The sequence below is a fragment of the Thamnophis sirtalis genome, unplaced genomic scaffold, assembly GCF_051295495.1.
Source record: "Thamnophis sirtalis isolate CommonGarterSnake01/CBP01778 unplaced genomic scaffold, rThaSir2_p1.2 scaffold_3, whole genome shotgun sequence".
Taxonomy (NCBI): domain Eukaryota; kingdom Metazoa; phylum Chordata; class Lepidosauria; order Squamata; family Natricidae; genus Thamnophis; species Thamnophis sirtalis.
Genome location: NW_028261383.1, coordinates 34,571,495 through 34,599,059, shown reverse-complemented (window position 1 = coordinate 34,599,059; position 27,565 = coordinate 34,571,495). Strand labels below are relative to the sequence as shown.

At 43.2% G+C, this 27,565-nt stretch overlaps 2 protein-coding genes and 1 long non-coding RNA gene across 13 annotated transcripts; 1 reads left to right on the top strand and 2 right to left on the bottom strand.

Annotated features, from left to right (window-relative positions):
• Positions 1-472: 472 nt before the first annotated feature.
• Positions 473-11,914, bottom strand: LOC106542158 (uncharacterized). Of its 3 annotated transcripts, none has more exons than XM_087708633.1 (5): positions 11,899-11,914; positions 6,363-6,436; positions 3,164-3,196; positions 1,904-2,572; positions 473-1,399 (listed from the first exon to the last, which is right to left on the bottom strand). In XM_087708633.1, exons 2-5 carry the CDS (start codon positions 6,394-6,396, stop codon positions 858-860), a joined length of 1,278 nt encoding a protein of 425 aa, XP_087564759.1. In that variant the 5' UTR covers positions 6,397-6,436; positions 11,899-11,914; the 3' UTR covers positions 473-857. The 3 variants fall into 3 exon arrangements, with proteins under 3 accessions (XP_087564759.1, XP_087564757.1, XP_087564758.1); XM_087708631.1 differs by lacking the exon at positions 11,899-11,914 and adding an exon at positions 8,974-9,143; XM_087708632.1 differs by lacking the exon at positions 11,899-11,914 and adding an exon at positions 8,180-8,391.
• LOC148047912 (uncharacterized) lies at positions 11,894-21,935 on the top strand. The gene is made up of 4 exons (XR_015695861.1): positions 11,894-11,999; positions 15,787-15,846; positions 20,031-20,233; positions 20,322-21,935. It is a non-coding gene; the product is annotated as an uncharacterized LOC148047912 (long non-coding RNA).
• LOC148047911 (uncharacterized) lies at positions 16,149-23,796 on the bottom strand. 9 transcript variants are annotated; one of them, XM_087708643.1, is made up of 6 exons: positions 23,624-23,796; positions 21,661-21,734; positions 19,601-19,630; positions 18,012-18,044; positions 16,839-17,473; positions 16,149-16,583 (listed from the first exon to the last, which is right to left on the bottom strand). In XM_087708643.1, the coding sequence occupies exons 2-6, from the start codon at positions 21,673-21,675 to the stop codon at positions 16,505-16,507; spliced, it is 792 nt and encodes a 263-aa protein (XP_087564769.1). In that variant the 5' UTR covers positions 21,676-21,734; positions 23,624-23,796; the 3' UTR covers positions 16,149-16,504. The 9 variants fall into 9 exon arrangements, with proteins under 9 accessions (XP_087564769.1, XP_087564777.1, XP_087564771.1 ...); XM_087708651.1 differs by having other exon boundaries at positions 16,843-17,473; XM_087708645.1 differs by having other exon boundaries at positions 16,839-17,445.
• Positions 23,797-27,565: the final 3,769 nt, after the last annotated feature.

The following is a 27,565-nucleotide window of genomic DNA, read 5'->3' as shown; positions in this document are numbered from 1 at the left end:
CTGCCCAAAGAGTCCTGCGAAACACTATGGGTTGATATATATTGCTATAAAACACATGCTAGTCGCAAAGCACCCTAATTTCAAACATGTGTCCTTGGGGATCCCGCAACACTTTTAAGTGTGAGGACTGGTGTCGCTTTTTTTCAGTGTCATAACTTCGAAAGGTCAATAAATGAATGGTTGTAAGTCAAAGACTACCTGTATTTAACATGATTGGACTGCACTTTTTTAAAAATGGTTGTGTAAAGAATTGTTTTTCTTTTGTCCATGTGTATGTGTGTGAACCATCAGCAGAATTAGGCATTTTCTTAAATTTTTGGCACATGGAGCCCAAAAGGTTCACTGTCACATGAAGCTTTCTGTGGAAATTTTTTTTTTGAAAGTTAGAGAGCTAACAGAGCACACCAGTTTGACCCAGCCTAGCAACCCTAAAAATCCTGAAAACTCCACCATCAAACACATGTTGAACAACTTGGAACAACAGTGCAGTTTTTATTACTTTTCAAATATTACCTTCTTACAGGTTCCTGGTAAGGTGTTTTAAGTGTGTATTTTTAAAAAAAATTATACTTGTACATCAAACACTGCATTCCTTTGGAAACAAGATGGAAGAAAACTAACATAGGTTCGCTAAAAAAAAAAAAGGAATAATAAATCTAGATGTACATTTGCTGGCGGCTGTTTCCACAACGTTAATGTTGTGGGGAGACACACGTAAGGGGATGAGAACATGTTCTAACTATGCAAGAAGAAAGGCAGTAAGGAAAGCAATATATGTGTCTTAATATGGAACAAAGAACTGGAGAATTGGTTTCCACCAGGACGCTAAATCAGGAGTGCCGTTCTGCCTGATGGCTTCATTTCATCCGCTTCCTGGGAGAGACATCTCCGTTGCTGGTGGTAGACTGCTGGGAAGGAAATGGAAGGCTGGAAGGGGAGGAGCATGGCATCTCTTGGCCGTTTGAGGGGGTACCACTTGTGTGAATCACGCTAGGACCTGGGAAATCGTAATACTGTGGCGGGTACGGAGGACTGTACGATGTTCTACCCCGAATGTCTTTCATAACCTCCAAAATGCCCTGCAGTACGCTGGTCTGGCTGCTTAGCTGCTCCTTCAGAGTTTGATCACTTGATTCCAAAGCGCTTACAAGCCTTCCAATGTCCTCAGCGCTCTGCTCCATCTCGTCCTTCCGGGCCGCGAGATCCTCCTTGTAAGCACGCTCAAAAGAAGCCACCTCTTTATGTGTGAGGTCGGACAATGTCCGGACTAGTTCACTGGTAGCCTGGGAGGTGACTTCCATCAGCTCTTTCAAAGTATCCCCCCTTCTCTTTCTTTGCCGGCAACGAAGATTACGCATTCTCTCTGCAGCGGTCAGGGGCCGAGGGCGCAGATTTGGCGCTGCAGGAACAAAGATCAAAAAGAGTGTTTAATTAAAAAACAAAACAAGAGGGAGAGAGAGAGAGAGAGAGATGGGGCATTGTGGAGGCAAACACCAGAGTCAGCAGGTATGCTTATAAAAGAATATCCTTTGCCTTAAGAAATCCAGGTTTTATACCAAAGTTGCCTCATTTATGGGAAAGGAAAAGAAACTGGAACCCAAAAGTATTATTGAAATTGTACCGTTGTATATCAACATTTGCTTAGTGCAATCAACTTCTGTTGTCTGTAGGAGGAAGAGTTAGGCAGAGAATGCACACACTGCTGCCCTGAATGATGCAGTTTTACTCAAGTCTCTCTTAGGAATTCTGACATTTATCTGATGATATTTCAGACACGACATTAAGTCCCCTGCCTTTGTATCCAAACAAACTGAAAAGAAGGAGATTAGAAATCCAGAGGGCTGAAACAACACATTATACAAAACCCATTTAAAGACACACGGCAAATCCAAGCAAAACTCACCAGTAACTGAGTCATTGGATGGCAAAGGATCGGTGGGAGTGCCAGGACCAATACTACCATCCATGGAAATATCAGAATTTGCTGCTGGCGATGCCGCTTGGTTTTCCATGTTGGCTTCGCTTTGCTGAGAACCAGGTTCAGGCAACAACAGGCAGTCCCCGTCGGGCTCTTCAAAAGTCCCTTTGTCGCTCTTGCCTACTGGGGATTGCTCATAGAGGGCATCTTGCGCTTCTCTGTGCTCACGACGCCGGCGGTCAACAGGAGGCCTCGGGTTGCTCCCTGAAAGCCGTGGAACGACCAGATTTTGCTTGATGCAAAGAAATCGATTAAGTTCTTCGAAATAAGGCCACACGCGGCGTCCGTGGCCAGAGTTGCTGTTCCCATCCACTATCTCTTTGAAGCCCCGTCGAAGGACCTTTGCACGTTCGCGGCATTGCTCCCAATCCCTGTTGTAACCCCGGACTCGCATTTGTTCCGCTATCGATTGGAATTCTGTAACTGTGCGATAGTTTGATGCCAGGGCACTCTGCACCTCGTCATCACCCCACACATGGATGAAGGCCCGGGTCTCCTCGTCAGTCCAAACAGGCTGGCGCCTTGATTTAGTGGCAGAGGAAGAGCCCTGCGAGGAAGCCGTCAGTGTGCTGTGATTCAGCATGGGCACGGTCTCTGGAAGGGTATCAGACAACATGGTGTGCTCCAGAGATGACACGGTGCTATTGGCAGCAGGGAATTTTACAATGGTAGCAGGAAACGTTTTAATTGATTTGGGCGCAGTAAGAGGAGTGCTAGTGGGGAGGGTGCAACAAAGAAGCTCCTACTGATAGTGTGCGGATAGAGATAGATGGGACACTCGCTACAATGTACTCTATGGTTATACTGGCAAATCCCCTCCCCCCACCACTGAGGCACTGCATCTCACACAAATTTTACGAGAGACACGCATCTCGCATCTTTGCTCCCACAAGTTGGCCTGCAAAAAAGCATGTGTAACCGCAAGAAAATGCCTCAGGGGTCTGCATATGAAAAAAATAAATAAGAGCCGACAATGGTGCAATGTGCGTGTCTAGCGTAATGTGTGAAGCAGTTGTAACGTTCCATCCCTCCTTAAACCTTCACTAGCCTAGCCCCTGACTAAAAACCTTTAAAGAAGATACATCACTGTTGCATAATATATTCCAATCACAAGGTTTCAGAGCAGATTTATAGACATGGCTGGTTTAGTTTCATGGATTGACATGCAAAACCACAATTACTCACCTGTGTAGCTGCCATCTGTTGAAATGTAGGCCGCTCAAGGAGAAAAGAAAAACAGACAAAATTAAGAGGCAGTCATTTTTAAATGCCTTAATTGCAAGAGGAATGCATTCATTGGAGGGGGATAAAGATGAAGTTCTGTACCCATTAAAGCATGAGAAGTGGAAACGTGGCTTAAAAAAAAGAGAGATGAAAAACAGATTCTGAAGCTAGATTGAAACAACTTTGCATGCTAGCCCCCAGATACAGATACAGTAATATTGTGACTTACATAGGCTTTATTTCCCTTGTAAGTCATTTATACGCCATAAATGATTGACATAAATATATTCATTTTCTTTCTTTTTTTAAAAAAAAGAACTTTTATGGGCCTAGCTGCCTGCCTCCTACAGACAATCTCTCTACAGGTAAACCTTGATTTTTTTGTTTTTACAGCAGTCTGTTTTTAACAACAGTTCGACAGCCTTGGAAAAAGTGACTACAACCTTACGATTCAAAGTTACAACTGTCACACCATCCCCCTCAGTTACATGATTGCATTTTGGGCGCTTGGCAATTGGCTCTCTCTCTCTCTCTCTGAAATGGATGCCAGAGGAGCCGTTTACCACTTAACTACTTATAAAGACTTATCCCTTCAGTGAGTTACTTTTAAAATGTTGGCAATAGGACATAATCCTCTCTTCCCTCAAATACATTGTTTTATTTTTTTCTTGGCAGGGAAAATATTCAACTTCAGGTCTGGGAGGGGATGAAGGAACGCAATATAATTTTAGCCTACTGAGGCAAATGAAACAAAACAAAATGGCTGCATCAGAGCCAGACGGAGGCGGCCCTGGAGCCTCAAATGATCTTTCAGCCAGTTTTACCCATCCCTCCCCCTACCTACGCCCCACCTCCCAGCCCACCATGCCTGAAAGAGTCAAAAATGCCAAAATGGCAAGAACAACAGGAACCATAAATGTATAATCTCAAATTCAATGAATAGTTCAAAAAACTAGAGAAATGGAAAGCCCTTGTTGCCCTTCTCATCTGTATGCTGCGCTCCACCCATTTTGCATCAGCAATCCAACTCCTATAGCCCTGGGCTCCCCAAAAAGGGTGACTCGTATGAACCCAAAAGCATGCTCATCTCTGTATTGGAGGAACCAATTACTGCAAGGACTGCAACAATCTGGCAGGGATGTGGAAGATGAGTACCATAATAGCCAAGGAGCAGAGGCCAAACCTTCCTGGCCTTTTCATCTTGAAAATATCTTTCACATTGTTGAGACTCCCCTTTAGAATGGCCTAACCTTTTTGCCATCACGTGCCAAAAGGGGGTCGCACGCATGCGTACCCATAACCATAATGCAATACCCTCCCCCCGCCTGCATGCACATGCATCTCCTGCATGAACCCCACTCTTGCGCTAAACCTGAAAATCAGCTGGCCGGTGGGAGGCGCGCCTGCATGCGCAGTGGAGCTGAACTGGGTGACAGCTCGCATGCCCGCAGAGCGGGTTCCGTGTGCCACCTGTGTCGTAAGTTCATCATCACGGGCCTAAAGCCTAGCGGCCATTTCCACTAGGTTTTTATACTTAAGCAGGGTAATGGCTTTGTAAAGACACTTTCACTTTTGAAACTACTTCAACAAGTTGGCCAGGTTTTGACAAACTGAATCAAGGTTACGGCATTCTATGGTGCTCCTTTCAGATTTTCCTAATACAGTGTGTAAGTCCATAGACCTTTTGATTCAGTTTACTTTCCCAAGCCAGCCTCTCACCCAGATTTCTAATTCAGTACTGTATTTCATTTACAGGGGATTATTCAGAGTCCTAGATACAACAGAAAAGACTCGGAATTCCACAGCAATGGACATCTTTGCTGTCCTTGAAACCATCTTCTCGGGCACATGATGGCAAAAAGGTTAGCTATCACTGCTTTAGCCAGTTAATGGCCAAGGCAAACTAAGGCTGAAAGCTCATCTCCGCATAATCAAAGAATGGAATGAGAACCAGATGCCCACAGAAATCATAAATTTGGGGCAAGAAACTGCACTCAAAACCCCGGGCCCAAGCGAGGGTGCTGGAGATAGACTATTATTTCAGAATCATCTCTAACTTTCAGTTATTTTAACTGAATAAATGATGGGATATTCAATCATTAATTATGTAACCTCTGGACTACCATAGACCTTGAAAACACATAGACAGGCATCTTGCCCTGCTCTCAATGTCAAGCAAGCATAATCTCCACTGCAGCTAGAAGGGACGCCAACATTATCGGAAGGTTGGCAGAACAAGAACCACAGGGATCAATATAGAATGGCAAGCAATTGCTCAACTCTGCAACCATGCTAGTACAACAAAAACTGGCCTCTGCTCTAATTTAAGATATCCAATGGACCGTTAGATTATCCAAAAACTGTAATTCTGGAACTGTATTAATCTTGTGCAGCTGCAGAGGCTGACAGGATCTTTAAAAACTCTTAACAGATTGCACAACAATCTGTTCATGTGGCTTTTTTTATCCTTGTCTCCCCACGCATCCCTAAGACACCTTTCATGTGGTGAGATTATCTAAAAGCTTCATTGTTTTTAAACTGGATTGCGCAGAACTGTACATAATATTGAAAATTGATTCAACCAACCCAACACAATAGTGGAATTTTTACTTCTGTCTAACCCTTGAGCTGGCTCATTCAGGAAACAAGAACTACTTAGCTCTCTTGAAACACCTTCACTGCTAATAAAGTGGCAGGATCTTGAAAGTCTACTAAAGTATTTCTCCAAATCAACTTACACTTAGCGTAATTAAAATTATTTGGAGAAGGAAACAACACCAGACTTCATGTCTTCTCAGCCCCTCTGGATCTTCCATCCCAAATTCCTGTATACTCCTACTGAAGCAGATAGATTTTACCTTGGCTAATTTTGCAGCCATATCTTACTGCTGGCTCATATGTAGTTTGTAATTAAATATTATTCAATAACTTATTCACAAACACAATTGTCACAGAATTTGTTTTTCCCTCCCAGTCATAGCATAATCAATGCTACACTCACTGCATCTGTGTCTACTGAAGTTCTTACAATTTATTTTTACAGGAAGGGTTAATTTGGTCACAATGAGGGGTTTCACAACCAGGGCTATAACAATTTCTTCAACAGATCTTAGCATTCAATATTACAATGATAATACAATGATAGAGAAGAGAGCCTTACCCAGGGAAGCCACATCTTCACCGTTTTCCTCCATGATCTCACCCGCTGCTAAGGCCTCAAGATGAATTCAGCCCCTGCGAAAGAGAAAATCAGTTAACCCCCAATTCCCTAGCCACTAATGCAGCCATGAAACCATGGCTTCAAACCAAAATTAATCAAGCTTCAACATGAAGAGGAAGTCACATCCTTTGATTCAAATGCAAAAGCAAACAACTCTGTGCTATGTGAATAATGCCTCAAAAACCACACAGCTCACTTGGGGATACACCCCTGAGCATAGGGCATGACTGGGCTGAAACCGACTGTCATGATTGTCAGCGGACTGGCTGGCTGTTAACGCTGTACCCACAAACTAATTAAACACCAATGACTGCTGTACTGGTGTCCCAACTGGCAGTTACAAAATTTGGGCTCTTTCTGTGGCTAGCAACACATGTGAAAATGTTGATTACTAAATCCTTATAAGTACCCAAAACTTACTTAACATGCAGGTGATCAGTAGAGTGATAGAACAGTTACAAAACAAAATGTAAGCTATGTTCAATGTACTTCAAGGGAAACATTGAAAGGAGAATGTATGAAGACCGGTTGCAGGAATTGGGTATGCCTATAGTTTAATGAGGAAAAGGATTAGGGGAGACACGATAGCAGTGTTCCAATATCTCAGGCGTTGACACAAAGAAGAGGGAGTGAAGCTGTTCTCCAAAGCACCTGAGGGCAGAACAAGAAGCAACGGATGGAAACTAATCAAGGAGAGAAGCAACATAGAACTAAGGAGAAATTTTCTGACAGTTAGATCTAACTGTTAGAACCAGTGGAATGGTTTCCCTTTGGGACCTTCTAACACAGGAAGTTTTTAAGAAGAGAATGGGGTTTCCTGCTCAAGAAAGTCCCTTCCAACTGTAATTCTGAGAGGCCCTACAACGAAGTAATAAAAAATATGTCAACCATGACCAATTCCTGTAATTCTCCTAAGCAGATGGCAGTATCACGCCCTTTGAATTTCTCAAAAGATTCATGCAGGTCAGATTTTCCTGGACTTGGATGGGAGAAAATACAGGACCAGGTACTATATTGAGAAATGGGGGGGGGGGGGATCTTGGAAAAGACAACCTATTTCCCTTATGTTGCTAACAAAAGTAAATGAAACATATGGATGTAATGAACAAAATGTAGGGAGTTTTTAATCTCTCAATTTAGCACAACATGAAAAGAACAAAGAAAAATCTGGCTTGCCTATCGTAGTTAGACAAAAGGTGTCTTTGGTAATTACGGTATCCTTACATGGATTTAGGCACAAAAATATCTTATGTTTGTAATATACAAAAATTGCCATTCATCAGCTAATAATGCCGAACACCACCTCTCATTTCCTGTGAACCTTCTCATTTCCTATGTGAAATCCTGCCCATTGGACTGCAAATATCTAAGTTTACTGCTTATTCTTCCTCTTTATTGCTATTTTGAACTCATATGATATTCACTCAAAACTATACCTACTTCTCATTCTTGCTCATCTCTACTAGATTTTTATTCTCTGCCTTTCCACTACATGGAATTCTAAACTTAACTTCCATTGTAGGTCTCAAATGTCCAAGGACGGATCTCACCACAACTAAGCAAAGAAAGCAAACTAGGAAGGAATTTGGGGACAATCCGAACTTGGATCAAATATACACTTTTGGACTCACTACTGCGGGATCATTACCTATTATTGCTTCCTAAATGAGTGATGATAATATGGCCTTTCTCTTTTGCACTTTCTGCATTGCTTTATTGCATACAATGACAATAAAGGATATATATACATAGATTACCCATTCTCTATCTCTCTCTAGTTCTGCCTTGATCAAGCGGTTTCTACTCCAGGCCACCTTAAGGCGCCTTGCTCCAAGTTGGCTCCCTTTCGGGGACTCACATAGCCCAGCTAACCCGAGCACTGCTGGGCCGCGCAATCAGGGGGAACTGTAATCCAACCCATCAACAGGGTAGAGGCAGGAAAACGGTTTGCGGAAAGGCTAAGGCGTCGTTTCCAGATGTCAAAACCCGTTCCGTTTGTTGAACCTCCAATGAGGGAAGCGACAATCGCCGCGGTTCTCATCGTTTTCGCTTGCTGAACCCAGATGCCAAGGCGGGCAGTCAGTGTGACTCATCGCCCGCCCCCGGCGGCCCACCTCTCCCCTCGCCACCGGGGAAGCGGGGACGGCCAGGAAAGCCTCCCGAAAAGCAGGAAGTGAGAGTGGCGGGCACGAAAGTGACCATCCTACCCGGGGGGAGAGGCAGCCAAGGCTCACCCAAGCCTCCCCTTCCCCCCCCCAGGGGAGGACACCCCATTCCTTCAATTCCCAGCCCAGGCCGGCTCCCCTGGGCGAACTCACTCGTCTCCCCGCCTTGTGGGTCGCCAGCCGGGCAGGGGGTCCCGAGAAGAGGGCGAGAGGGCTCCCATCCCCTCTGGCCCGCCTGGCTGCGCTGCCCACTCCAGTACGGAGCCCGAGTTCCCCTCCACTCCCGCTCCGCGCCCTGACCTCCCACCCGCTTTCCATCCGTCCTCCTGCCCTGCGGTTTCGGGGGCAGGGAGAGCGGAGGGTCTGGGACCCCACGGAAGACCAACCCTCGTTCGCGACCTCCTCCGCCTAATCAGGGATCGAAAAGGAGCCAGTCGGAGCGGGATCCGGGCCCCGGGCAGGCGCCTGGTCCGGCGGCCGCAAGGAGAAGTGGCGCCGAGGCCTGACGGGCGGCGAGCAACCCCAATATGGTGGCCGACCAGCTGCAGAGACCGGATGTGTCGGGGATGGAAGCTTCGGAACAAAGGAAGCGAGAGGAGGCGAGAGAGCGGAGGGGGGGGGAACCGCTGTTTTCCTAGGTGCAGAGCCCCCTAGTGGTCGCAGCCAGGAAGACACTCCGCTGGCTCGAACAACGGTCTCCGACGGAGAAAGCGGCCGATTAGGTAAAGAAGATGTGTGCTTGTAAGCTCTTGGCTGACTTTGTCTGACGTTGGAAGTTAAGACTGGGTGAATATTAAAATTTGACAGCTCATCACAAAATCCCAGGATTAGAATGCTGACCAGTATTCCTCAAACTTGGCAACTTCAAGTCGTGTGGGTTTCAATGGACTGAAATAGATTCCCATCAGCAACTATTTGGAAGATGGAGACCTTATTCCCTATCCAGCCACTTTCCATAGATGTTAGCTTTAAAAAAAAAACAATTTTTCTATATAAAGGATTCAGAGAGAGGGCAAGAACCCCTCCGGGAGGGAGATGGATGGTTAAGATGTTTGACATATAAATAAATCAAAAATAAAATAAAATTCAGAGCTAGTGGGGTTTCTGACATTTGTACGTGACAAAGAGCCAATCTTCCTTCTCAGAGATGTAGTTCATCAATCTAAAGCTTGCAAGTTGCAATGGAAATTACATTCAAAAATGCAAAACACCAGGAATCTGAATTTTACTCATTCATTCAGAATTCCCTCACTCCCATTGACAAAACTGTTGACTGCACATGTTTGGGTGATCCCATTTTTTGGCCTCTCTTTTTCTCTTCCTATATGCTATTTCCATGTAAAATTACCACCCGGCCTGTTCTGTTTTTTAAACAGTGTAATGTGTTTCATCCTGAAGGCTGGACCAACCTTCAAGTGAGGGATGAAGACACAGCCACAACTCAAAAATCCCTTGGAGAATGTTGTGAATGTAGCCAACTCTGAGTTGCTCAACAAAGGATAGCTTTAGGTCAATACATACGTTTGTTGATCACAGATAACAGGGAACACTGTCTACTACCTTGGGTGAAATCAAAATGTCAGCATTCTTCAAACCAACCATTAAAACTCTAATCCAATTAGGAAATAAAATAAAATAAAATAAAAGAGGGAGGATTCTTTCTCACAAATCCATGGAGATTTCTAGCAACCATTGTGGTTGAGGTTGTTTTTAAATCTGTAAGACAAGTCGCTTTCTTGTCAATCTACTTAATGCCCTCTAACACTTTTTTGTCCTCCCTCGCTTAAACTTGTATTAATCATAGACTCATGAAGTTGGAAGGGGCCTCAGAGGTCATCTGATCCAACCTTCCATTCAGTGCAATACATTACAGAACTTTATGTTCATTATGTTCTGTATAATTAAGGTGATAACTGTCCAGGAGATAAGGTCTCCCTGGCCTAACTTGTTGTGACAAACACATGCTGGCTCTTGTTAACTTTTGCATTCCTATCTCGGTACACAAACACACTTGTTTAATCATTCGTTCAAGGGCTTTGCCCGAGTGCAATGTCAACTGAGAAATCTGTACTCTCCTAGATCACCCTCCTTCTATTTTTAAAAGACAAAAACATTTGCTGTCCTCCAGCCTTCTAGGAACTCAGCAATTCTCACTCTATCATTATTAGTTTCAGTTTAAGATAACACAAATATAGATGCTTGATAATTGCAGCTGATGTTGTCAGTGAACATGACTAGATTCCTATGTGACATTAGGTTGTAAAACTTGCTGGAACCTAAGTCTTTAAGGGAGATTGGAAGGTGAAGAGGGTTAAACTCTAGGTGCGTGTATTATCTTTTTTTGCAAGAATATTATCCAGGCACTAGCAACCATTTTAAAAGTAAATGGTTTGGAGAGAGTCTGTCTACTCAACTGTTCACATCCTAAGCCATATCTCCTTTTATCTCTGTTAGAGCAATGGAGTGATGGGAGAAGCAAGTAAAATCCATTCAACAAAGTAGGTTAACTGTTTAGATTACAAGATAGAAATGAAGCTAAGGCCATTCAAAGGCATGGAGAAAGATGAAGATCAAAAGAAAACATTGCATCTCAAAAAGAAAGAAGCATTTGGAGTTTTTGGGGTATTCAAACATCTTGCCACTTGGGACAGCTTTATCTGATAAAAGGCATTTTTAAAACAGGTTTGCTAAAATTAATGCGATACAGAAGTCCAGATTTCAACAAGGCTTGGGGCTGCCTGATACAGCAGAGGGAGATTAAATGCAAATATTACAAGATCCAATCTGAGTCCACAAATTTACTTTTCCACAAATATCATATTTATTATTTGCATTTATAAAGTCAAAGCTTTAAGGATACATTCCAGTGTTGTTACAACTACAGTGACCATATCTTCTTGGGGAAAAATAAAGGTCAAACCTGAAAGAACTTTCTTAGGATAAGAAAAATGTTTGCTTTATAAGAGAAAATTCGAGGGCAAACCCTAAAACAAAATAATGGAATCAAGTAAACGTGAAGGACAGTTTTCTGAAATAAAGGGCTATCCTTTAGAATAAAGCATATAAAGTTACTGTAGCCATTATTAATTAACCCCATAAAAGAAAGGCTGAGGTAAAAGCACCCATTTGTCCGTAAGCTCGAATGCGTCCCAGCCCCCACTCCCTCCGAGAGCCGCTTCGTACAACGGCAGAAGCCCGGGTCAAGTGAGTCAAGTTCGGGGCAGGGAGGCATCCGGCCAGCAGAGGGCGCAGCGCTCTCGTGGTTAACGAAAGGAGGTCCGCCCCCACCGCTCCGTCTGTCAATTACCGACCATTTTAGACGCAGCGCCGCCTGGTTGTCCCGGGCCGGAGGCGCTTCGGCTTCCCGGTCTGAATCGTTCACAGCTGCTGGGAAAAAGGAGGAGAGGCGAAGGTACCGGGTTTAGGCAGGGAACTGGATGGGGAACTCAAGGGAGCTAGATTTGCCGGCTGGTTAAAAGGCTCCTTAGAGTCGCCAGCGGGGTGATCGTGATCGCAGAAGCCAGGCTGGTTGGGGTGTGTTTATATGTGTGCAATGTAGTGGGAGATCGCTGGGGACAAGTTGTGTGTGTGTGCGTGTCGAAGCTACGGTTGCTTATTTTGTGCATTGGTTGTGCATTAAACGTAGTTTCCTCCAGGCGATGCACAAGGTGCTTCTTCTCTTTCGCCTTTTGCACACAACAGCCCGGTGAGGGAGATCGGTTGGCAAGAAAAAGGGCGTCACACTGCACAAAGTGGACTTGGTCTCTCTGGATCCAAATCCAGCACTTTCATCGCTCCGCGCTCCCTGGCTTTCGCTGCTCTTGAGTTGCTTGCTGGCTTGGGGGGGTGGGGGGGGAGAGAAGGGCTGCTTTGTGCATTTCTCGGTTCTTTCCTTTGTCCCTCTTGTGCGGTTGCTTGTTTTTGAAGGTGCTTAAACCTTTTGATAGGCTACCCAGAGTCCCTGGGCGGCATATATCTCTCTGTATAAAAACGAAAACCACTCACGCGGCATCACGAAACCTCCAGAACTGTAAAGCCTACAAATTTGAAATTAGACACTATGTTTGTTCCCCTTGGCCTCTTTAAGTTCTCGTTTAGAAAGAATTTTTTGGAATGACCATCAGATCATTAGTATTTCTGATACAGTATTTATATATACAGATTAACGCGCTCTAAGGTTAAGGAGTTCTACTCTCCCCGCCTCCACCTGAAAATAACTGCCCCAACTGCCACTTGGGCGGGGCAAGCGCGTGACTCCTCCGGCCTGCTGGCTGGGCGTTTGGAGAGAAGGGGATACGAGAGGCTTCTGTGGGGCCAGCCTGAGAGAGGGGGGGGGAGAGGAGAGGCTGATCATAACTACTCATTAATTTTCAAACTGTCGATTTATCAAGCTCCATCACATAGTTTCATAGCAGAGCACGGGTATTCAACTAGTATTTATTAAATGTATTCTAGACCAAGATCCTTTTAACATGCATTAACACCAAGCCAAGTTTCCCCAATCTTATAATATAGGGTTAGCCATTGTTCCTTGCCTTGTGTGCAGTGCTGAAATTCAAATTTTTTTTTACTATCAGTTCTGCGGGTGTGGCTTGGTGAGTGCGGCAGGGGAAGGATACTACAAAATCTCCATTCCCACCCCACTTTGGGACCAGCCAGAGATGGTATTTGCCGGTTCTCCAAACTACTCAAAATTTCCTCTACTGGTTCATCAGAACCTGATGAATTTCACCCTGCTTGTGTCATCTGCAGATTTTTCTATACTTTGTTTTGTCCCTCTTGTGTGGTTGCTTGTTTTTAAAGATGCTTAAACCTTTGATAAGCTTATTTGATAAGCTTTAAGTTTACTAAATGTATTCTAGAACACCAAGATTTTTTAATATGCATTAAACAAGCCAAATTTTCCCATCTTATTATCTTCTAATTTAGAGTGTTAGCCATTATTCCTTGCCATTGTGTCATCCATCTGCTGTTTTTTTAATAAAAATTTCCAATCATTTGGGCCACGGTTGTCCCAAAAGTGCTTTTTCCAAAAGGCAGGATGTTTCTCTCCCCCCTTTGAAAACATTTCGCTTCTGAATCTGAAGGATTTGAAGAATTGAACTGAAGCAGCTTTTGGGATGAGAAGTGCAATGTTTTCAAAGGGAAAAAAACACCAAGAAAGTCCAGTTGCCTTTTGGAAGAACCTTTGGGTCATCTGCAGTTGTAATCCTCATCCCCTGAACCTATTCATCCAAGTTATTAATAAAAAGGTTGAAGGTTGACATGAGCCCTCTGGCAGTCTGCTTGATATCCCTTTCCAGTGGAGGTACTCTCCAGATGCAATTATTCAGCCAATGAAGCCACCTATCTATCATCTATCTACCTAGCTCATATTTGACCATTTTATTAATGAAAATTTGATGTTATTTATAAAAATAAAGGCAGGATAATAAATACATAATAGCTCTGTCAGGAAAGAAGAAAAGATTAGTTTGGCAAACTAAGCTGGCTCTAGTTAATTTTTGCATTCCTATCCAAGTACTGCTTCAAAATTTTGCCCAATATAGACATCAGGCATACAAATCTGTAATTTCCCAGATTCTCCCCCCCCCTTTTTTTTTTGTTTGAGGACAGAAACATAAGCTACCTTCCAGTTTCCCGGAATACCAGTTTTACAGGTCACAAGAGCACAGTTAGCAGTTCTGCTTAATTTCTGTATTCTAGGGAGTGATTCACCTGGTTCTGGAAAGCTTAAATTTGTCAAATTAGCTCAGTGTTCTTCTACCCTCCTCTTTTGTACCCTGAATTGTAACTCCTCCTTCCCACTTGTGGCCCAAGAACAGTGGCCAGTTAGGCCTTTGTTTTCTTTCTGAGATGTGAAATGTAAAAGATGAGGTAACAGGTTCTACCTTCCTACCATCACCTGTTTATTCCTTCTCCTAGCAACAGACTGACAGCCTCTTGGCTTTTCTCCCAAACTTCAGCACATCTTAAATTTAGCTCTATTGAATTACTTCAAACAGTATTTGCTGACTGCTTTGCATCCTTTGGTTTTATGTCCTTCTTTCCATTTCCTATAAATGTACCTTTAAAAAAAACGCCCACAAAGATCTCTTTAGATGTCTGTCATTTTTTTCCCTTCTACTGTAGTAGCGTGCTAAATTCTGGTGCCATTTGTGGTTGTTAAATCAAGGATTACCTATACTTTGTGCTCCCAGGAATGTGTAACCCTTGGATATCTATCTAGGGCAGTGGTTCTCAACCTGTGGGTCGGGACCCCTTTGCGGGTCAAATGACCCTTTCACAGGGGTCACCTAGGACCATCGGAAAACACATATTTTCGATGGTCTTAGGAACCGAGACACCAATTTTATGATTGGGGGTCACCACCACATGAGGAACTCTATGAAAGGGAAGGTTGAGAACCACTGGTCTAGGGCCTCTTTTCTCAAGGCTGCCCATCCCCATATGAATTATTGGAAAGATGTAGTTATTGATGGGATTGAAGAGGGTTGGCATCTTGTCTGTCACATGTTGGAAGACAATAAATATTCTGGCTGCTGGGTCATAGCAATCTGTATTGCAGCTTTGCTTCTTCTCATCAGAGAATTAGTACCACCAGAATACACTGCTTCCATACAGGATTTTTCAGTTTACTGGGGCCCAAGCAGTGGTGGTATTCAGCCAGTTGGGACTGGTTCAGGCAAACTGGTAATGGCAACCTGCGCCCTATTTAGCTACATTTTCTAAGCTGTGCACATGCATTGATGTGCAGAAGGCATGTACGCAAGCAAAGCAAGTGAGTGCGTGCAAGCACTCATATTTTTGATGCATGGCGAACCGGTGGTAAAATTACGTGAAACCCACCTCTGGGCTCAAGCCCCTACTGCCCCGTTTGGATTGATAAGACTTGCTTATGGACTGTAGATTAGCTTCTTCAACCTTGGTGTTGACAGTGGGAGCTGAAGTCCAAACATCTTCAAGCCATCAAGATTGAAAAACCCTGTAATCTAGAGCAAGCATCCCATACCAATTGCCAGGCTTTATTGGACATGAATATCTTAATTTATTTTGCATTCTTAGGGGGAGTTTCCCTTGTTTACAAATCCTCCTTTGGCATCTGAGTTTGATTGTTGGAATTGTAGTACTACAGCAAGACTAATGGGATTCATCAGCTGTGATATAATAAATTGTTTCCTCTCTTAATTTCTGGGCAGATAAAAAGTTTCCCTGGAATTCTTCCTGTTCTTCTGTCTAGCAAGATGGAACTTCCTCAGGTAGGTAGCTTTCAATAGGTCTTTATTTGGCCTTGTTTTGGAGAGGAAAACTGCCCAAGAGGGGAACACAGTGACTGTCCTCCAAAAATCCTTTTTGCCTATGTGAGCAGAACAGAGGCTCTATGAACAATGTTCTTTTGGCTAAGAAAATTGATATGCATATACTAACCCCAGATATTAAGTCTCATGACCCTCCCAACAAAAAGAGTGTATTTTTATACACTCTGAGAGAGTATATTAAAAGAATGTATTGCCTTATTGCTTTAATAGAACAATAAATCCATGGCTTGAATATGACAATATGGAGTCTTGTTATTTTTTATTCAGCTACATGTACCCTGCAGATGTATTCCAGTGAATTTTAACAATGGGAATAATGCCAAAAGATAATAGACAACATTCACTAGAGGCTAGCCAGTCATCCACTGGAGACAATTTCAATATGATTCCTGTACTGGAAAAGGATTGGCTGTATTTTTGTAACGAAGAGGTGAAACAGCTCAATTATTACAGCAAGAATTGTGGCCAGAAACTGACCGTGGAACATGTGTGTGTGTCTGTGTGTGTGTATGTATATATTAAAAAACTGCTCCTGTGCAAGTTCCAATTCAAGCTAAATTGGAAGAACAAACCAACTAGTTTTCAGGTATGATCCAGATCACTGATCCATCATTTTCAAGGGGAACATCAGGAATTGCTTTGAAGTCATGAATCTCCTTGGTCGGGAACAGGAAGAACTGTGGAATGAAATCAAATAAATTGTTAAAGGTGGAATGTGAAAACAGGGAGTCAAAGAAACAAAGCAAACAATGTCAGAATAGGTATTGAAAGTTGCTATGAAGAGAAGAAAACCAAAGGGAAGAAAGAACAAAGATCTCAGGAAGAAACTTAAAACATTTCAGAGACTGCTGCCCTGAATGATGCAATTTTACTCAAGTCTCTCTTAGAAACTCTGACATTTACCTGATATTTCAAATACAACATTACGTCACCTGCCTTTGTATCCATGGTTTTCCATGTTGGCTTGGCTCTGCTGAGATCCTTGTTTGGGCAATAACAGGCAGTCCCCGTCGCGCTCTTGAAAAGTCCCTTTGTCGCTCTTGCCTACTGGGGATGGCTCATAGGGGGCATCTTGCGTTTCTCTGCGCTCGCGATGCCGTAAGTTCACAGCAGGCTTCTGGTTGCGCCCTAAAAGCCGTGGAACGACCAGATTTCGCTTGATGCAAAGAAATCGATTAAGTTCTTCGAAATAAGGCCACACACGGCGTCCATGGCGAGCGTTGCTGTTTCCATCCACTATCACTTTGAAGCCCCGTCGAAGGGCTTTTGCACGTTCGCGGCATTGCTCCCAATCCCTATTGTAACCCCGGGCTCGCATTTCATCCGATATCCATTGGAATTGTGCAACTGTGCGATAGTTCGATGCCAGGGCACTCTGCACCGCATCATCACCCCACACCTGGATGAAGGCCCGGGTCTCCTCGTCAGTCCAAAGTGGCTGGCGGCTTGATTTAGTGTCAGAGAAAGAGCTCTGTGAGGAAGAGCCCTGCGAGGAAGCTGTCAGTGTGCCATGATTTGGCAAGGGCATGGGCACGGTCTCTGGAAGGGTATCAGACAACATGGTATGCTGCAGAGATGGTGTTATTGGGAACAGGGAATTTTACAATGGTAGCAGGAACAGGAGTGCTAGTGGGGAGGGTGCAACAAAGAAGCTCCTAATGATAGAGTGCGGATAGAGACAGATGGGACACACTCTACAATGTACTCTATGTTAATGCTGGCAACCCACCCACCCCCGAGACACTGCATCTCACACAAATGTTATAAGAGACACACATCTCGCATCTTTGCTCTCATATGTTGGCCTGCAAAGAAAGCTTGTGTGACCGCGAAAATGACTTTGGGGGGGGGGGGGGTTCCTGCATATAAAAACAAAAATACGAGCCAACAATGGTGCAATGCACGCATCTAGCGTAATGGGTGAGCAGTTGTAAATTTCCATCCCTTCTTAAACCTTTACTAGCTTAGTTGCTGACCCGAGATATAGTTTTAAAGAAAATATATCACTGTTGCATAATATATTCCGATTGCAAGGTTTCAGAGTAGATTTATAGACATGGCTGATTTAGTTTCATGGATTGACATGCAAAACAACAATTACTCACCTGTGTAACTGCCATCTGTTGAAATGTAGGTCGCTCAAGGAGAAAAGAAAACAGACAAAATTATAGGCAGCCATTTTTAGATGCCCTAATCCCAAAAGGAGTGCATTCATGGGGAGGAAAATAAAGCTAAATGTCTGTACCCATTAAAGAAGTGGAAACTTAGTTTTAAAAAAAAGACGAAAAAGATTATGAAGCTAGATTGAAACTACTTTGCATGCTAGCCCTCATATACAAATACAGTAATATTATGACTCATGTAGGCTTTATTTCCCTTGTAAGTCATTTATGTGCCATAAATGATTGACATAAATATATTTGTTTTCTTTAAAAAAAAAAAGAATTTTACTACAGGCAATCTCTCTACAGGTAGTCCTTGATTGTTTTTACAGCAGTCTGTTTTTAACAACAGTTTGACAGCCTTGGAAAAAGTGACTTACAACCTTACGATTCAAAGTTACCATTGTGACACCAACCCCCTCAGTTACATGATAAGAGCCAAGGTGGCGCAGTGGTTAAATGCAGCACTGCAGGCTACTGCTAGATCAGCAGGTCAGCGGTTCAAATCTTACCGGCTCAGGGTTGACTCAGCCTTCCATCCTTCCGAGGTGGGTAAAATGAGGACCCAGATTGTTGGGGGCAATATGCTGACTCTCTGTAAACCGCTTAGAGAGGCCTGAAAGGCCTATGAAGCGGTATATAAGTCTACTGCTATTGCTATTGCTATTATTGCTATGATTGCAATTTGGGGGCTTGGCAATTGGCTCGCATTTAAGATGGTGGCAATTTGCAGGCTTCTGACCAGCGAAGTCAATTGAGGTAGGTGAATTTGCTTAAAGATTCCATGGTTCGCTTATTGACTCCATGATTTCCTTAAGAGCTCCAATGACTTACTCAGGGGCAAGGATAAAAATGGTTATAAAACATTGGCTCGAGTCCCATGATGACTCACTCAATGACCACAATGCTTAGCGACCGATATTTTGGTCCCAATTGTGATTGGGATCTACCTATCAAGATCTACCTCTACACCCATTTTCCTCTATCCTCCACAGCTGCTACCATCACTGTGTTTATCCCCTAGTCAAGTTTACAAACAAAAAAGGATCAGGGCTTAAATAAAGGTAAAAACCCACTGCAGGAAAATATCAGATAATGAAAAGAAATGTCCCTCTTCACAGTCAGTAGCTCCCATGTTTTAGTTGAACTTCCTCAAGAATACAAGATCTACAACTTCCCCCACTTGGAGCAAAACTAAAAAGCATCCAGCTACAACTTCAGCCAAGACACAGATAAATCTCACTTCCCCTGAGGGTGGGGTGGGGGGAATGGGAGGCATGTCTTTCTTCCCAATCAGCATTCAGAGATAAGAAAACCACGAGGTTGAAAAGAATAAGAGGGATCAAATGATCTTTCAACCAGTTTTACTTGTCCCTCCCCGTACCTACACCCCACCTTCAAACCCATCAAGAGTCAAAAATACCAAAATTTTGTGGCAAGAACAGGAACCATAAATGTACAATCACAAATTCAATGAATAATCCAAAAACTAGATTTAGTTTCATGGATTGACATGCAAAACAATTACTCACCTGTGTAGCTGCCATCTGTTGAAATGTAGGCTGCTCAAGGAGAAAAGAAAAACAGACAAAATTAGAGGCAGTCATTTTTAAATGCCTTAATTGCAAGAGGAGCATTCATTGAGGGGGGATAAAGATGAAGTTCTGTACCCATTAAACCATGAGAAGTGGAAACTTAGCTTTAAAAAAAAATGAAAAACTGATTCTGAAGCTAGATTGAAACTACTTTGCATGCTAGCCCCCAGATAGATACAGTAATATTGTGACTTATATAGGCTTTATTTCATTTGTAAGTCATTTATACACCATAAATGATTGACATAAATATATTCATTTTCTTTCTTTTTTCTTTTTTTTTAAAAAAGAACTTTTATGAGCCTAGCTGCCTGCCTCCTACAGACAATCTCTCTACAGGTAAACCTTGATTTTTTTGTTTTTACAGCAGCCTGTTTTTAACAACAGTTCATCAGCCTTTGAAAAAGTGACTTACAACCTTATGGAAAGCCCTTGCCCTTCTCATCTGCATGCTGCACTCTCCCCATTTTCACTTTTGAAACTACTTCAACAAGTTGGCCAGGTTTTGACAAACTGAATCAAGGTTACGGCATACTATGGTGCTCCTTTCAGATTTTCCTAATACAGTGTGTAAGTCCATAGACCTTTTGATTCAGTTTACTTTCCCAAGCCAGCCTCTCACCCAGATTTCTAATTCAGTACTGTATTTCATTTACAGGGGATTATTCAGAGTCCTAGATACAACAGAAAAGACTCGGAATTCTACAGCAATGGACATCTTTGCTGTCCTTGAAACCATCTTCTCGGGCACATGATGGCAAAAAGGTTAGCTATCACTGCTTTAGCCAATTAATGGCCAAGGCAAACTAAGGCTGAAAGCTCATCTCCGCATAATCAAAGAATGGAATGAGAACCAGATGCCCACAGAAATCATAAATTTGGGGCAAGAAACTGCACTCAAAACCCTGGGCCCAAGCGAGTGTGCTGGAGATAGAGCATTATTTCAGAACCATCTCTAATTTTCAGTTATTTTAACTGAATAAATGATGGGATATTCAATCATTAATTATGTAACCTCTGGACTACCACAGACCTTGAAAACACATAGACAGGCAACTTGCCCTGCTCTCAATGTCAAGCAAGCATTATCTCCACTGCAGCTAGAAGGGACGCCAACATTATCTGAAGGTTGGCACAAGAACCACAGGAATCAATATAGAATGGCAAGCAGTTGCTCAACTCTCCAGAAATATTAAGGGGTAACAATGTTAGCACAACAAAAACTGACCTCTGGTCTAATTTAAGACTTCCAATGGACTGTTAGATTATCCAAAAACTGTAATTCTGGAACTACAGTTCCATAATATTTAACATGGATTCAACCAACCCAACACAATAGTGGAATTTTTACTTCTGTCTAACCCTTGAGCTGGCTCAATCAGGAAACAAGAACTACTTAGCTCTCTTGAAACAACTTCATTGCTAATAAAGTGGCAGGATCTTAAAAGCCTACTAAAGTATTTCTCCACATCGACTTACACTTAGCGTAATTAAGACAAAATTACTTGGAGAAGGAAACAACACCAGACTTCATGTCCTCAGCCCCTCTGGATCTTCCACCCCAAATTCCTGTGTACTCCTACTGAAGCAGCCTAAACCTATCTTGGCTTATTTTGCAGCCACATCTTACTGCTGGCTCACATTTAGTTTGTAATTAAATATTATTCACAAACACAATTGTCACAGAATTTGTTTTTCCCTCCCAGACATATTTTCCTGTTCCCAATTTTTGGAGCACATTACTGAATGAAATAAGAATACGTTCCTTTTTAATTTAAGAGCCCAAAAGAATCCATAAAAAGAAGGCCCAATCATAGCATAGTCAATGCTACACTCACTGCATCTGTGTCTACTGAAGTTCTTACAATTTGTTTTTACAGGAAGGGTTAATTTGGTCACAATGAGGGGTTTCACAACCAGGGCTATAACAATTTCTTCAACAGATCTTAGCATTCAATATTACAATGATAATACAATGATAGAGAAGAGAGCCTTACACAGGGAAGCCACATCTTCACCGTTTTCCTCCATGATCTCACCCGCTGCTAAGGCCTCAAGATGAATTCAGCCCCTGCGAAAGAGAAAATCAGTTAACCCCCAATTCCCTAGCCACTAATGCAGCCATGAAACCTAGCAGAAAAATTAATCAAGCTTCAACATGAAGAGGAAGTCACATCCTTTGATTCAAATGCAAAAGCAAACAACTCTGTGCTATGTGAATAATGCCTCAAAAACCACACAGCTCACTTGGGGATACACCCCTGAGCATAGGGCATGAAACCGACTGTCATGATTGTCAGCGGACTGGCTGGCTGTTAACGCTATACCCGCAAACTAATTAAACACCAATGACTGCTGTACTGGTGTCCCAACTGGCAGTTACAAAACTTGGGCTCTCTGTGGCTAGCAACACATGTGAAAAAGAAGAGGAAGTCAAACTGTTCTCCAAAGCACATGAGGGCAGAACAAGAAACAACAGATGGAAACTAATCAAGGAGAGAAGCAACCTAGAAATAAGGAAAAATTTTCTGACAGATCTAACTGTTAGAACCAGTGGAGTGGCTTGCCTTTGGAAGCTGAGGGTGCTCCAACACAGGAGGTTTTTAAGAAGAGATTGGACAAGTATTTGTCTGTATGGGGTTTCCTACTTGAGCAAAGGGTTGGACTAGAAGACCTCAAAGTCCCTTCCAACTGTTATTCTGAGAGGCCCTACAACAAAGTAATAAAAAATATGTCGACTATGATCAATTCCTGTATTCTCCTAAGCAGATGGCAGCATCAAGCTCTTTGAATTTCTCAAAAGTTTCATGCGTGTCAGATTTTCCTGGACTTGGATGGGAGAAAATATACGACCAGGTACTATATTGAGAAATAGGGGGGGAAATCTTGGAAAAAGACAACCTATTTCCCTTGTGTTGCTAACAAAACTAAATGAAACATGGATGTAGCAAACAAAATGTAGGGAGTTTTTAATCTCTCAATTTAGCACAACATGAAAAGAGCCCCCCCCCCCCCCAAAAAAAAACTGGCTTGCCTATTGTAGTTAGACAAAAGGTGTCTTTGGTAATTACGGTATCATTACATAGATTTAGGCACAAAAATATCTTACGTTTGCAATATACAAAAATTACCATTCTTGAGCCAATAATGCAGGACTCCGCCTCTCATTGCCTATGTGAAATCCTGTCCATCAGACTGCAAATATCTAAGTTTACTGCTTATTGCTTCTCTTTATTGCTATTTTGAACTCATATGATATTCATTCAAAACTACACCTACTTCTCATTCTTGCTCATCTCTACTAGATTTTTATTCTCTGCCTTTCCACTACATGGAATTCTAAACTTAGAAGCCTCAAAGGTCCGAGGAGGGACCTGGCCACATATAAACAAACTAGGAAGGAGTTTGGGGACAATCCGAACTTGGATCAAATATACACTTTTGGACTCACTACTGCGGGATCATTACCTATTATTGCTTCCTAAATGAGTGTTGATAATATGGCCTTTCTCTTTTGCACTTTCTGCATTGCTTTATTGCATACAATGACAATAAAGGCTATATATACTTAGATTACCCATTCTCTATCTTTATCTAGTTCAGCCTTGATCAAGCCGTTTCTACTCCAGGCCACCTTAAGGCGCCTTGTTCCAACTTGGCTCCCTTTCTGGGACTCACATAGCCCAGCTAACCCGAACACTGTTGGCCTGCGCAATCGGGGAACTCTAGTCCAACCCATCCACAGGGTCGCCAGCCGGGCAGAGGGTCTCGAGAAGAGGGCGAGGGGCCTCCCATCCCCTCTGGCCCGCCTGGCTGCGCTGCCCACTCCAGTACGGAGCCCGAGTCCCCCTCCACTCCCGCTCCGCGCCCTGACCTCCCACCCGCTTTCCATCCGTCCCCCTGCTCTGCGGTTTCGGGGGCAGGGAGAGTGGAGGGTCTGGGACCCCACGGAAGACCAACCCTCGTTCGCGACCTCCTCCGCCTAATCAGGGATCGAAAAGGAGCCAGTCGGAGCGGGATGCGAACCCCGGGCAGTCGCCTGGTCGGGCGGCCGCAAGGAGAAGTGGCGCCGAGGCCTGACGGGCGGCGAGCAACCCCAATATGGTGGCCTACTAGCTGCAGAGACCGGATGTAGTCGGGGATGGAAGCTTCGGAACAAAGGAAGCGAGAGGAGGCGAGAGAGCGGAGGGGGGAAAAAATCCCGCTGTTTTCCTAGGTTCAGAGCCCCCTAGTGGTCGCGGCCTGGAAGCCACTCTGCTGGCTTGAACACGGGTCTCCGGGGGAGAAGAAAGCCGATTAGGTAAAAGAAGGCCTGCGGTATAAGCTCTTGGCTGATCTTGGAAGCTAAGCAGGTTCCTACTGGTAATGGGTGAATATTAAAATTTGAGAGGTCATCACAAAATTCCAGGTTTAGAATGCCGACCAGTGTTCCTCAGACTTGGCAACTTTAAGATGTGTGGGTTTCAACTCCCAGAATTTCCTAGCCAACAAAGTCAATCCTTTGAAACAATGTTAATTGATTCATATTTTTCCCGTTCATTCGGTGTGCTGTGCTGCCAGACCCAAAAGTTTCCTGGCAGTTCACAGCCACCAAAGTATAGAAAACAAAAACAAAATGCATGTAAAGTAAAAAAAAATGTTACAATCAATGTAAGATAACTTCTGCTTTCCAAGGTCCAGCAAAATAATTATGTTTTGATTGACCCTTTGAATGAACTATTGTTGGACTGATCTCCAGGGAGTATAGTTAGGTACCCAAATGGGCTGTCCTGGGCTCCTGCAGATGTCACCTCATGTGGCCTGTCACTTTCTTATCTCAGGATGGATTGTTTTCACCTCCATCCTGAGAAGATTCTGCAGGAAAACTTTTTATGAACATCTTCTGAGGTTGAAACCAGACACCCAAGACTGTAACAGCCATTTCTCTCCTTCTCTTCCTATCTGCTATTTCCATGTAAAATTACCACCCGGCCTGCTCTGTTTTTTAAACAGTGTAATATGTTTCATCCTGAAGGCTGGCCAACCTTCAAGTGAGGGACGAAGCACAGCCACAACTCAAAAAAACCTTGGAGAATGTTGTGAATGTAGCCAACTCTGAGTTGCTCAACAAATGATAGCTTTAGGTCAATACATACGTTTGTTGATCACAGATAACAAGGAACACTATTAAACTGCCTTGGGTGAAATCAAAGTGTCAGCATTCTTCAAACCAACCACTAAGCCTCTAATCCAATTAGGAAATAAAATAAAATAAAAGAGGGAGGATTCTTTCTGACAAATCCATGGAGGTTTCCATTGTGGTTGAGGTTGTTTTTAAATTTGTCAGACAAGCAGCTTTTTCTTGTCAATCTTCTTAATGCCTCTTATGCTTTTTTTGTCCTCCCTCGCTTACACCTGTATTAATCATAGACTCATGAAGTTGGAAGGGGCCTCAGAGCTCATCTGATCCAACCTTCCATTCAGTGCAATACTTGGTAATGCAATTTGGACCGTTTCTGTTTGAGGACTTGCAGGGAAGGAGAATATACCACTTCATGAGTTGATCTGTTCCACTGATTAACACCTCTTCCCATTCGATGATTCCTCCTAATATCTAACTTGATTATACTTTCCTCAAGTTTCAACTACTTGTCAACCTGCAAAATGACTTCAGCTGAAGCCATCCTTACTTCTGCTTCGTTTCTTGGTTCCCATTCAAGGCGGAGGGGGGAGCAGGGGCCGGAGACTTAGGAATGCGGTGTCTCAGCCGGCTAGCCATAACATCTATAACATCATAACATCTACCGTAAGAACCAAGGTCATGTCAACGGACACCTGTTGAAGTTGAGCAGGAACCTACATCTCGACTAATTGGCCCATGTGACCTGAGAGGCAAAGGTGGGTGGGGAGGTTTCATTCTTTTAACTAACCCTAAGCGTGAGAATAATTCAGAGCTAGCTTCGCCTTTCTTAGTGCCGATATGATGTACTCAAAAAAAGATCTCTTGAACCTGAACAAAGTGTCAAAGTCCTGATCCCCTTGAGTTCATTACTCGGAATGATGACATTCCTAGTTGTGCCCTCTGGTCAACAAAGAACAAGTCTGTTCCCTCCTCTAGGAGGCTCGATGGCTCAAGAGTTAAAGACATTGAGCTTGACACTGGAGCTGACAGCTCAGGGTTCAACACCCGAGTGCTCCAACTTCTGCCAATCTAGCAGTTTGAAAGCAAGCAAATGGGAATTGATAAATAAGTACCATTTTTTGGCTTTTTTGGCTGCTGCAGCACACTACTGGCTCATATTTAATTGGTTGTCCACTAAGACTCCAAGATCCCTCTCACAATTACTGCTATTCAGCCTGGTTTCACCCAATCTATATGTGTACTTTGGGTTTTTCTTGCCTAAGACTTTACATTCAACACCCAAGTGCCCCAACTTCTGCCAACCTAGCAGTTTGAAAACAAGCAAATGTTAATTGATAAATAAGTACCACTTAAGAGGTGGGAAGATAACAGCTTTCTGTGGGTCTCGGCATAGAGTCATGCTGGCCACATGACCACATAAATGTCTTTGGACAACACTGTCTCATTCAGCTATGGAATGGAGATGAGCAACTGCCCCTTAGACTCGGATACGATTGGACAGGGGAAAAGATTAAACATCACCAGGCTCAGGAAAAGATCCCTTTTGCTCCCAACTTGGTATCCATCACCAGCTTGATCTGGATCAGTTTTTGGGTATTTCCTGAGTAGAACCATTCAGTCATTCTCAGTTGCCACCTGTAGCCTGTAGGGATCTAATGAGAGATTTTGTTGAAGGCTTTGCTGAAGTCAAGGTACATTATGTTCTGTACAATTAAGATGGTAACTGTCCAGGAGATAAGGTCTGCCTGGCCTAACTTATTGTGACAAACCCATGCTGGCTCTTGTTAACTGTTGCATTCCTATCTCAGTACACAAAGACACTTGTTTAATCATTCGTTCAAGGGCTTTGCCGGAGTGCAATGTCAACTGAGAAATCTGTACTCTCCTAGATCACCCTCCTTCTTTAAAAGACAAAAACATTTGCTGTCCTCCAGCCTTTTAGGAACTCAGCAATTCTCACTCTATCATTATTAGTTTCAGTTTAAGATAACACAAATATAGATGCTTGATAATTGCAGCTGATGTTGTGAGTGAACATGACTAGATTCCTATGTGAGATTAGGTTGAAAAACTTGCTGGAACCTAAGTCTTTTTTTTTTTTGCATAATATTTTTATTTCCGTTTCATTCTATACAATCACATGTTTACTGTGCATAACCAGGGCATATAACATTGAGTAATAACCACAACTCTCACTTATATAAAAAGTGTCCCCTACAATACAAACCGAATATACCACCTTGGAACCTAAGTCTTTAAGGGAGATTGGAAGGTGAAGAGGGTTAAACTCTGTGTAGGTGTATTATCTTTTTTTTGCAAGAATATGTCCAGGCACTAGCAACCATTTTAATAGCAAATGGTTTGGAGACAGTCTGTCTACTCAACTGTTAACATCCTAAGCCAGTGATGGCTAACCTTTTTGTCATTGTGTACCAAAATTCCACGCCCGCATCCATAATACAATGTGTGCACGACCCACAGCGCACGTGTGTGTGACCCCCCTGCACCCCGTTTTGGGTCTAGTAGGCCTCCCTGCAGCCTACTGGGAGCAAAAATGGGGTGTCCTGCGCTCCATACATGTCCACACACCCCCACCCCCGCACATGCAGATAGAAGATAGAAATGAAGCTAAGGCCATTCAAAGGCATGGAGAAAGATGAAGATCAAAAGAAAATATTGCACCTCAAAAAGAAAGAAGCATTTGGAGTTTTTGGGGTATTCAAACATCTTGCCACTTGGACAGCTTTACCCCATAAAAGGCGTTTTTAAAACAGGTTTGC